Below are 11,532 nucleotides of genomic sequence, written 5' to 3'. Positions count from 1 at the left end.
CCCCACCCACCCACCCACCCTTCCTGGTGCTAGTCATGCCTTCTGCATCGGGAGCAGCTGATATTAATGCAGAGAGTCAGACTGGCCTGTGGGCGGGGGGGAGGCACCGACAGGCCCCCTATGCCCGAGTGGGGACACCGGACGCTGCCTTCTGAGTCAGACCCTTGGCCCATCTAGCTCCACACTGTCTACTCTGACTGGCAGCAGCCCTTCAGGTTCTCTGCCAGAGAGGGGCCTTGCACTGCCCCACCCGAAGATGCCGCCAGCAACTCCCACCTGATAGCAGGGCCTGCCCGGGGGAGTTTTGGCGCCCCCAGAGACGGACGATTCCCACCCTGCCCCCTTCCATACGGAGAAAAACGAGAAGTCCAGAACGAACACTTGCATGTATGTATTTGGCACTGAAAAGGAATAGGGGAGTTAATTGCCCTTCATGATTTTCATTCATCTTAATGCAATGATACTAGGCAGGGGGCTGCCGCGGCAGACACCTTAGGGGGCATGAGAGAGCCCCCCCCCCCCACGGGTGCAGCAAGGGAATGACCCCGGGATGACAGAGCCCATTTTAGTAGCAGAAGACATACACAGTGGCACCTTACGCGCTGCCTTCTACTGAGTCAGACTTCGGTACATCTACCTGAATGTTGCCAACACTGACTGGCAGCAGCTTTCCAAGGTTAAACGGGAGTCTCTCTCAGCCCTACCTAGAGATGCTGCCAGGGACTGAGGCCGGACCTTCTGCGTGCAAAGCAGATGCTCGCCGCCTCAGCCCTAGATGTTGTTGGACTACAACTCCCATCACCCCCAGGCTGTGTCATTCCTTTGCAGCTCTTCAGAATAAAATTTGAACCAACATGTGTTGAGTGTACATTGACTCAGTATATGGCAGCTTCCTATCTTCCAGGGCTCACTCATGTCGTCTCCCATGCAAATGCAAACCAGAGCAGCCTCTGCTTAGCAAGGGGGGCAGTTCGTGCTCGCTGCCATCCGACCAGCTCCCCTGCAGGGGGCGCAGGCGAGGCACTTTCATTCGTGCATGCATTCACCGGCGCCCCCTTCGAAGAGGCTTCGCGGCCCCCGAGTTTCCCGACAGCTGCCACTGACCCTTCCCAGAAGTGGCTGCAATACGGGCTGCGGGGCGACGACCTTCTGCAGGGAGGCTCCCTCGTCTGGACACCGGCGGATGCAAACGGAGGCGGAGGGGCGGGACACACACAAGGGCCTCCCCCGCCCCGCTTCCCAGCCAATCAGCAGCGCGGCGCTACGCAGCCCCGCCCCGCCGGCCCACGTGGCCACCCAGGCCAGCCGCGCGTGCAGCCTAGCCTGCTGCCTCCCCCAGCCCGCTCCTCACTGGCCCGCTGGCCCTCCGCGGGCCGGCCAATCAGAGGCCGGCTCGGCCCCAGGGCGCGCGGCCATTGGATCTTCCCGGGAGGGGGCTGCGGCCGCGCCCCCTCCCTCCTCCCCGCTCTCTCGCTTTCCCCGGACAAGTTCGGCTGAGGCGTGCACAGGTGGCAGCCGCCGCCGCTGCCGCCGAGCCTGCCAAAGGGGAGCCTGCTCTGGGGGGCAGCGGCGCTCTCCTCCCGCCCAGCTGCGGCCGGCCATGGAAGGCGCCGCGGGAGAAGGGGAGGCAGTAGCAGCAGCAGCAGCAGCAGCAGCAGGAGCCCCGGCCTCGCCAGCAGCCCTCATCCAGGAGGGCTGGTTCCGCGAGACCTGCAGCCTCTGGCCCGGGCAGGCCCTCTCGCTGCAAGTGGACGAGCTCCTGCATCACCGGCGCTCGCGCTTCCAGGAGATCCTGGTCTTCAGGAGGTAGGGCGGACCTGCAGGGCCCGAGCGCCCGGCGGGGAGGAGGAGGAGGAGGAGGGCTTGAGCACGTCGGGAAGGGGCTGCTGCCGCCGCCGCCTCCTGCCTCCATCCCGCGGGAGGTCCCTCTTCTGGCTGCATCCAGCTGAGCGTTGTCTGCTCTGACTGGCAGCATCCCTCCGAGGACTCGGGCCGAGAGAGCTTCTCTCCGTCCTCTGCTCCCTGAGATCCTGCCAGACAGAGATGTTGGGGATTGACTCTGGGGGTCTTGTGTATGTGACACGCCCTCATGCTGAGCTCTGGCCTCACCCAGTAAGTAATCGTAGAAGTTGCTTCCTACAAAGTCAGACCCTTGGTGCATCTAGCAGAGGGTTGTCTGCTCTGACTGGCAGCATCTCCCCAAGGATTTTGGCAAAAGGGCCTCCCCAGCTTCACCTGGAATGCTTTTTAGCTGGAGATGCCAGGGGTCTGAACTGTATGCCAAGCATATGCGTTGCCCTGGAGCGCACGGTGCGTCTTATCCCTAAGTAGCTGCCCTAAACTAAGTGAGAATTGGCGATTTACCTACCTAGTATTGTCACTTCTGACTGGTAGCAACTTTTGGGACCTTCAGCGCAGGCTCTGTAACTGAGCTGTGGGCCTTTGCCTAAATATAGAAAGTTGCCTTGCACTGAGCCTGACCATTAGTCTATCGCGCTGCCCTCTAGCTGGCAGCATTTCTCCAAGGTCTCGTTCCCAGCTCTGCTAGCTGAGCACTGACCTTGGGGCCCGAGTCCATTCCTGCAGAAGTCTGAGGCGTGGGGACTGTCAGGATTCCCCCCTCTCGGGCTCCTAACTAGACTCTAGAAGTCAATATACAGACTTGTGTCTATGATACCAAACCCCTCTTAAGCATCTCAGCTCTCCATGCCCTGCCAGTCAGAGCAGATGGTACAGGGCTAAACGGACCGGTCTCTAGACTCTGTAGGCAGCATTATGCAACCACACTGTTGTTGTGTGGTGGTGGTAGTGGTGTTTTGTGAGAGTCCGCAGAACACCTGCTTTGCAGGCAGAAGGTTCCGGGTTCAGTCCCTGGCATGTTTAGGTATCAGGGCTGTGAAAGGTTCTTGCCAGGGACCCCTGGAGAGGTGCTGCCAGCCAGTGTTTTCACAGGTTTGGCCTTCATGGCGTTAAGGGTGAAGGCATGAAGGTTCAAGGGCAGAGATGCAGGTGTGCTTATTTCAGAGGGTGCCCCCTGCTACCTCTTTTGGGAATGTCCCCACATAAGGACATAAGAAGCTGCTTCCTGCTGGGTCAAGCCCTGGGTCCGTCTAGCTCAGTAGTGTCTACACTGACTGGCAGCGGCTCCCTGAATTTTCAGGCAGGGCTCTCTCCCAGCCCTACCAGGAGATGCTGCCAGGGATGGAGCCTGGGACCTTCTGCAAGCAAAGCCCAGGCTCTCCTGCAGAGCTGCAAAACCGTCCTCTTTGATGCCTCTCTCCCCTGCAGTAAAACCTATGGGAACGTTTTGGTCCTGGACGGCGTCATCCAGTGCACAGAGAGGGATGAGTTCTCGTACCAAGAAATGATTGCTAACCTGCCCCTGTGCAGCCACCCAAATCCACGGAAGGTAAGTCTCTCTGTCCGTCTGTCTCTCCTAGAGAAACCCCCCTGCAATATGAGCATCTTCCACTGTTTTTCCTCTCCTGTTCCTGCGTGTCCTGCGGAGACGCTCTGGAGGCAGCATGTGCAGGACAGGGCGTTCTCTGGCTCTCTTTCCCCCGCTAAGGTTGCCAGGGTGGGTTCTGTGTTGTTTCTCTGCTCCCAGAACTAGTGGCACAGCCAATTTTGCAAGGAGTGTTTTGCCACACAACTGCAGAATGTGCTTGGCTCCAGCTGAATCATCCCTTGTTGAATGCCGCATCTAACTATGCTCTTTTAAAAAAAAAGTTAAAGAAGCATGCTCCTAGTCCTCATGAGAAAAAGCAGCTCCGAGCCTAAAGAGGCAAGCAAATTTTAAAAAGGGCTTAAAAAAGGAGACCCACAACGGAGGGAGATTTTTTTTCACCACTCTTCATAAGAACTTCATAGTTGGCTAAATGTTGGAACCAGAAAAATTCAGGCTGAGAGCAGATGTCTGCATCGCTCATTGCCTGGGATGCGACAGCAGAGGTTTAAAACCCTGACTGGATTTTTGGATGCAGCAGCTTATGCCTGTGTGGGGTGGATACTGTCAGGCCACAGTGACGCTCTCTCCTCTCTGGGCCAGGTGCTCATTATCGGCGGCGGTGATGGGGGCGTCTTGCGAGAAGTCGTGAAGCATCCATCGGTCGAGTCGGTAATACAGTGTGAAATTGACGAGGTAAGCCTTCGGCCTCCTGGTGTCTCCCGCGCTTCGGACACGTGAGGTTCAGGCAGTACTCTACCTCTGGACTTGGAGTTCTGTCTAGGCATTGTGGTAAACCTCTCTTGCTTCTCCATGTGTTGGGCTAAATCCCTTCCAAGCCATCAAAGCTGGCGGCCGTCACTGTATCTTGTGGCCGTGAGTTCCGCAAACTAATTGCAAGCTGTGATGAGAAGCACTTTCGTTCCACTCCTTAGTGCTTTGATTTGATTTGATTTTTTTTCTTCTTAATGGAGCCTTCCTCGTGGGGAATCTTTGCCTAGACAGCACAGAGTCTGGCTCCTGAAGATGTGGGAAGGAGGAAGCAACTATCTTTGTTCCCGGAGGCAATTCCTGGCAGCTGGAGGACGCGGCGTTCTGCCGGAACTGGGTGTTCTTTGCAAAGGATTACTCCTGTTGAGAAATCCAGGGATGGGTTGACAGCGGATTCCCCATCAAAGGACTCCAAAGCGCACCAAATTTCAGGCAGCGGACGCCTCACGAAAGCAGAGGCTGCCTGGACGAGAGAACAGCAGCCGGGTTTCCAACAGGATCATTGCCAGCCCTACTGCTGCCCTGGCACTGAGTGCTAATTCAGCCACAACTTGCTGGGGCGGAAACGTCCGCAGTTCTGAACACGTCGAGGAGCAGGAGATCTAGCCTGCTCAATTCCTCTGCTGGGATTTTGTGGCTTGGTTTTCCTGCAGTCAGGATAGGGTAGAGGCTTGGTTGGGCATTGTGTCAGACTCAAAGGTTTCTTGGTCCTTGCATGTCCAACTTTGTGGCCTTATGAATCCCGATCTTTAGAGCTCTGTGCTCCTGGCTAGAGGTTTTTGCCTCTATATAGGATGATGGGTGTTGTAGTCCAACACCATCTGGGGACGCCTGCATTAGTACATCCACTGACCTGTGTCCCTTATAAAATCCCCGGTTGTCTTGCAGGATGTGATTCAGGCATCCAAAAAGTACCTTCCGGGCATGGCCTTGGGCTATGCCAGTCCAAAACTCACCTTGCACGTCGGAGACGGCTTCGAGTTCATGAAACAGAACCAGGAAGCCTTCGACGTGATCATCACAGACTCCTCTGACCCCATGGGTAAGCGCTGGAAATCTGTCTCGATAACCAGACCTTTTACGCAGAAAATGTAAAGCCTGTGCATGTAACAGATCTCATGCCATTTCTGGAAAACCAAGTTCGATTTATCTGTACATACTCTTTTTAAAAAAGAATGATAGTCCCTTCCAAGATTCAGTGCTTAGTGAAGATCTGGGATTTCAGGAAAAATTGACATCATCAAAAATGAGCCAGTTACACTCGGGAGATCTGTGTCTGTGTGATTTGGTTCTGGTTTGTCATTCATTTAAAGAAGTTGAGGCCTGCCCTCAACTCCTGCCTGTGGCTTCCAGCAGCATCTGGTGGGCCACTGTGCGAAACAGGATGCTGGACTAGATGGGCCTCCTTGGGCCTGATCCAGCAGGGCTGTTATGTTCTAAGCCAGATGCATATTCTGCAACACCTCTGGGAGACAGCCAATTGCTGATGATTTTGTAATAATTTCACCTTTTTCTTTTTCTTTTGAAGCCAGTTGTGTGTGTTTCAGTTTTCTCCTTGGTAACAACTTGGATGATTGTTATCAAGCAGATGTATCCAGTGGCAGGAGTTCATCATGTATTTATTTTTTCCTCTTTTAAGTTTATTTTATTTAGTATATTTGTACTAGTCCCCAACCTCATGTCTCTAGGCGGTTGACTACAAACATAAAACAAATCAAAACATTAAAAGTTTAAAAGCTCAAATTTAGTTTAAAAGCTTGAGTGGATAAATGTGTCTTAAGAGTCTTTTAAAAAGCTGTCAGAGATGGGATACTCTTATTTCAGTAAGGAGCACATTCTAAAACCTTGGGGTGGCAATAGAGAAGGCCCATCCCTGAGTAGCCACCAGACAAGCCGGTGGCAACTGCAGATAAGATTATAAGAACAGTCCTGCTGGATCAGGCCCAAGGCCGATTGAGTCCAGCATCCGGTTTCACACAGTGGCCCATCAGATGCCTCTGGGAAACCTCTCCAGATGATCTCAGTGGGCGGCAGGATGACGTTCTCTTAAACTAAACGTTGTGGTGGCTGTGTGCTTTTTTTATTTCTGTAGAATTGGGCAACTTTTTATCTTCCATTGTGGATCGATCTGCTTTCTTATACTTCCTTCTGAAGCTCCTTGCTAGCGTGTAAAAGGAAGGGTGGAAAATTAGGACTCTTAAGAGAAGGCAGATGTCCCCAAAAAGGATATCTTGAGTTTCCTTTAAAACTGTGGGGGGCGAGGGGGAGTCAAGTCACTTCCTGAACTTTATTCCTGAAGCCTTGATGGATCAGGCAAGTTATGGTTTCCCCTTCCTCCCCAGGCCCTGCCGAAAGCCTCTTCAAGGAATCCTATTACCAGCTGATGAAGACAGCTCTGCGGGAAGACGGAATTCTCTGCTGCCAAGGTGAGGTGCATTTATTTATTTATTATGTATTTATCTATTTAACATATTTGTATACGCCCCAAAACTTGCGTCACTAGGCGGGTTACAACACGATAAAAACAAAAGTAAAACATTAGCTAAATGGTGGCACAGTGGTAAAACTGCCGCCCTGTAACCAGAAGGTTACAAGTTCGATCCTGACCAGGGGCTCAAGGTTGACTCAGCCTTCCATCCTTCCGAGGTCGGTAAAATGAGTACCCAGAATGTTGGGGGCAATATGCTAAAAAATCATTGTAAACCGCTTAGAGAGCTCCGGCTATAGAGCAGTATATAAATGTAAGTGCTATTGCTAGTGCTATTGCTAAAAACAAAAACAAGAAATTTTAAAACACAACAACTTAACATTTTTAAAACAATATTCTAAAAACAACATTAAAACAATCAAAACAATATCAGTTAAAAGCCTGGGTGAGCAGATGCGTCTTGAAAGACTTTTAAAAAGTTGTCCGAGATGGGGAGGCTCTGATTTCACTAGGGAGCGCATTCCAAAGCCTCAGGGCAGCAGCAGAGAAGGCCTGTCCCTGAGTAGCCACCAGACGAGCCGGTGGCAAATGCAAACGGACTTGGGCTCTGCAGGTACTGCCTTGGGGACATAAAGCCCTGCTGGATCAGGCCAAGACCCGTCCACCCCAGCTCCCTGCCTCTCCCAGCTCCAAATGTGGAGGAAGTTGTGCTCACGGATACCGATACACGATACACACGCCCGATACACACACCTACCCGATACACACGCCCTTCCCAAAGGACATACTGACATCTTTTTCTTTCTTGGGTCAGGCGAATGCCAGTGGCTGCATCTCGACCTCATTAAAGAGATGCGCCAGTTCTGCAAGTCTCTGTTCCCGGTGGTAGAGTATGCTTACTGCACCATTCCCACCTACCCAAGCGGGCAGATCGGCTTCATGCTCTGTAGCAAGAACCCGGTACGTACCTGGAGTGTTTGCCTTTTCATGCAGGCCGGTATGGGTGCTGCCGTCTCTGTGTTTCGGGGGTATTAACGCAGGGACGAACACATTTCCATACTGAACAGCTGCCTCCTGAGTCAGACGCTGGTCCCCGTAGTTTAGTGTTGTCTGCCCCGGCTGGCAGCATGGTCTGTCCCAGATCTGCCCATGTCTTTTTGTGCTGTTGTTCCTGCAGAACACGAACTTCAGGGAGCCTGTCCAGCGGCTCTCCCAGGAGCAAGTGGAAGCGATGAGCCTCAAGTATTACAACTCGGACGTCCACCAGGCAGCTTTCGTCCTGCCAGAGTTTGCACGAAAGGTAAGCCAGGGGCCTGGATGTTGATTATTGGCCAGTTTATTTCATTGCAACGGAATCAGGCACGTTACCCCTTTTTCAGTGGCTCTAGCCATAACCGAGTTTCCGAGTTGATATTGTCTATACCCTCTGGCAAGGCGTGTGTGTGCATACAAAACCCTTAAATGCTATAGGTGGTGTCTGAAATTTGCAAAACAGATTGGTAACAGAATCAGAACTGATTCCGTTACCAATGTGTTTTGCATGTTTCAGATACCATAATAGTTAAGGGTGTCTTTTTAAAAAATATGGCCTTTATAGTAGGAGGCCTTCTCTTGGCAGTACATCCATATAATATCAGCTTGAAAATCTGCCTCTGGCTACACTCACTGAAAAATGATTCCGTTGCCCTCGGAATTGCCCCAGATGCTGCTGACCTTGCCCTCCCCTTCTCTCTTTCCCAGGCCCTGAGCACCGTGTGAAAAGCCAGGCGGGCACCTCTGCCCCTCGCCTCGAACCCCTGAGGATCTTGAAGCAACAACCGCGTGGCGGATTTCCTCTGGTGGGCCGTTTGGCAGCTCCCGGTCTGCTCAGGCCTCAGCCAAACATTCCAATGATGTATTTTTAAAAAAACAACTTTGGCGGGGGCTTGCTCCCTGGCAGGGACATGGGCAACCAGCTCAGGCCTTGTCCGCCAGTTGCTTGAACGACACTCTCTTTCTCCAGGACGGGGAGCATAACTTTGGACCCTCGCCAGCTTCCTTTTTAACCTTCACCCCGCCGCTGAAAGCGCTGTATTTATAACTGACATGTATCTTTGGGGGGAAGGATCAGACGCTTGTGATGGGGGGGGCGACCTGGGTGGGGCGTGAGCCGCTCTGGGGTCCTGGGTGCCTCCCGTTTCTCCACCCCACACTCCTCCAGCCTACATCACGCCTTACAATGTACCTCTCTCCGAAGCAGGACGCGATAGCAGCCCAGCAACTCTCGGAGAAGGTCTCTTGTGGCGTTTTTTTAATTGGCCTAATTTTGCGGCTTGAAGAATCTTTCCCCCAGTAGCGTGGGAATATTTGGGGTTTTTAAAAATAAATAAGTGAAAGAGGCAGTTACGCTTGGGGTGGGCAGCATGTTGAAGTTGTAGACACTCTTCTGTATGTTTCAACCCATTACTCGCCAGTAAACAGTGACTCGTTTGTAATGAGAGCAAACACCTTCCCCATAGCCTTTCCAAAAGATTGGCAGCCTAGTCAGATTTTAACACACGCATACAGCTATTTCACAGTTGCCATTTGTATTCTTACCATCATTAGTACAGGGGTTCTCAAACTTGGGTCCCCATATGTTGTCGCAGGGGGTGATGGGAGTTGTAGTCCAACATCCAGGAACTCAAGTTTGAATAGAATCGTGTCTCTTCCCTGTTTGCTGGGGAGCTTAGAAACAACTCTCTCAAGGCATTACTAAATACATACATTCCCACCTGTGGGGGTTTTTGGGTGGGTTTTATTTTTTTGGAGGCCAGAATTAAGGGGATATTTTTAACAATGGAAGTGAGACCCTCTTCTTAGCCAAGATTAGAACTGGAGTTTGTATCTCAACATCTTTCGGAAGGAGGATCTCAGCCTGTGCGCCTGTCTGTGTCTCTTCTTTTTAGCGGTATATATTTAGAGCACGGGTACACAATTTTTAAAAATGAGGCTAAAACGGTTTATCTCTGGTTTTTAAACTTAGCTGAATGGCTGCTGGGAGCTCCTGGTTTCAGCCTGCTCTTCCATCACCTTAACTCTGCCCTATACTGGGAGAAAGGGATGCCCAAAGGTTTTTGTTGGTGGCTTTTGTTTTTGGAAGAGGGGAATTCTGGTTCTCCCTTACATATGAAGGGCATCAATTGGCTTGAAGCCCGAGGACATGAGCGGCAGAAAGGGGGGAAACCATATTTCCCATTTATGCTTCCAGCGGGTTAAACACATAGCATGGTCTGTTCCGTTTACACTGGAGTCTGGTATTGTATGTAGAAGACAACATCATGAGACTCTGTGTGTGTATTATATGTGTGTGCGTCTCTTAAAACTTTTTCAAGCACTTCTGCCTGGAGAAGTGGGTGGAGAATGAAACGAAATTTCCATTAGCAGTAGGGATGCTGTGCTGGTTGGAGCGTGATATGCAGAAGGCAAAGAGGGAAAGGTAGGGGGTGTCTGGGGAGCAGGATCCAGACAGGGGCTAGAATTACACCCTTATTCTGTATGTATACCCCACTCCTCCAGTGCATTCCTGCTCAAGGCGGCTCGCAGAATCAGTAAAACAGCTGCACAATAAAATCAAATGTAGAGCAATCAACAAAAAACAAGCCTCAGTTAAAAACAAATTCGAGATTCCAGGTGGGAAACTTAAAACCCACCAAGCCATCCTTGCCAAGGGTAATTATTTGAGTCTTTCCATAGTGTCTTGTTTGGGAGAGGTGGGAACGGAGCAAATCTGGGTGCAAAGAGGAAGCATCCTGTTCACATAAGGATTTTCATTTGGGCCAGGATGAGCATCACTTGGCAGCCTATCCAAGGAAAACGGGACAGCAATATTGGCTGTAGCCAGAAGATGGAGATGTTTCACTTCCTCGGTGCTTTTGCCTGTCTAGGCCAAGAAATGCCTCCACTCTATTTTTGCAGAACTTGCTGCATTACGCCACCAACTAGTGGCAAATTATTGTATATTCGAAATAAAATCCCGGCTGCTCTTTATGGAAGAAGTAGGAAAGTGTTGACTGAGAGAGAGTAACGGACTGAGTTGGGAGGGGGGGGATGACACTATACAAAGCTCTGTGAGCAATGCAGAAAGAAGCACTCATAGTGGGGGCACCATTGTAATGCAAACGCTTCAACTGTATTCTGGAAATTTGCACAAATTAAACCTGCCCGTCAGTGCAGACAATACTGAGCTGGATGAACCAGTGGTCTGGCTCAGTATATGGCAGTTTCCTATGTTTCCAGTGTGTTTTGAGCGATCCACCATGTGGCAAACAGATCCGGGTCATACTGTACTCTGCCCATTAAGATTGTTCCATAAAACGAGAACTTTGTCAAATCTGCCTTCAAGTTATGCCGAGAGCCTGTTTTGGACATGGAAATGGATAAATGCCTTTCTTAGTGGTGCTCTGGTGAGGTTGAGTAGGTACACCCAAGTGGACCTGTTTTTCTGGAAGTGAGGATTCCATAGGGAGAAGTCTGAATGTTGGACCAAACCAGCGGCTCAAGGAGCCCATCACAGATATTTTCCCTAGCCCAAGAAATAGTTCCTCTAGTGAAGGCAGTGAGCACATTTGCAGAATTCGGGGTAGCATTTCTGCCCACTGGTTCCCTGCCCGGGAGTGACAACAGCATGATTTAACAGCATGACCATCTGGAAGGTAGTCAAGCTTCTTAAAATATTTTAGCCCGATTGGATGGTCTCTAACAAAGACTGAGGGAAAGGCCCAGAATCATCTTCAGGAAACTCTTCTGGACTATTTCTAATGTCTCACTTTTACATCCCGCCCCCAAATCTCTGCCCCATACAAAATGTGCAGAATTACTTTGCCCTGAAATATTCTTGAGTCCAGGAGCTATTAATTGTTACCAATTT

At 51.1% G+C, this 11,532-nt stretch overlaps 1 protein-coding gene across 1 annotated transcript; it reads left to right on the top strand.

Annotated features, from left to right (window-relative positions):
- The first annotated feature begins 1,475 nt into the window (after positions 1 to 1,475).
- Positions 1,476 to 10,652, top strand: SRM (spermidine synthase). Its single transcript, XM_053281507.1, has 8 exons — positions 1,476 to 1,806; positions 3,289 to 3,409; positions 4,049 to 4,141; positions 5,105 to 5,258; positions 6,559 to 6,642; positions 7,459 to 7,604; positions 7,822 to 7,944; positions 8,385 to 10,652. Exons 1-8 carry the CDS (start codon positions 1,601 to 1,603, stop codon positions 8,400 to 8,402), a joined length of 945 nt encoding a protein of 314 aa, XP_053137482.1. The 5' UTR covers positions 1,476 to 1,600; the 3' UTR covers positions 8,403 to 10,652.
- The last annotated feature ends 880 nt before the right edge of the window (positions 10,653 to 11,532 follow it).

Source organism: Hemicordylus capensis, chromosome 16, assembly GCF_027244095.1.
Source record: "Hemicordylus capensis ecotype Gifberg chromosome 16, rHemCap1.1.pri, whole genome shotgun sequence".
Lineage (NCBI taxonomy): Eukaryota > Metazoa > Chordata > Lepidosauria > Squamata > Cordylidae > Hemicordylus > Hemicordylus capensis.
The sequence above is the reverse complement of the archived record's forward strand: the minus strand, read 5'-3'. Positions and strand labels throughout refer to the sequence as shown.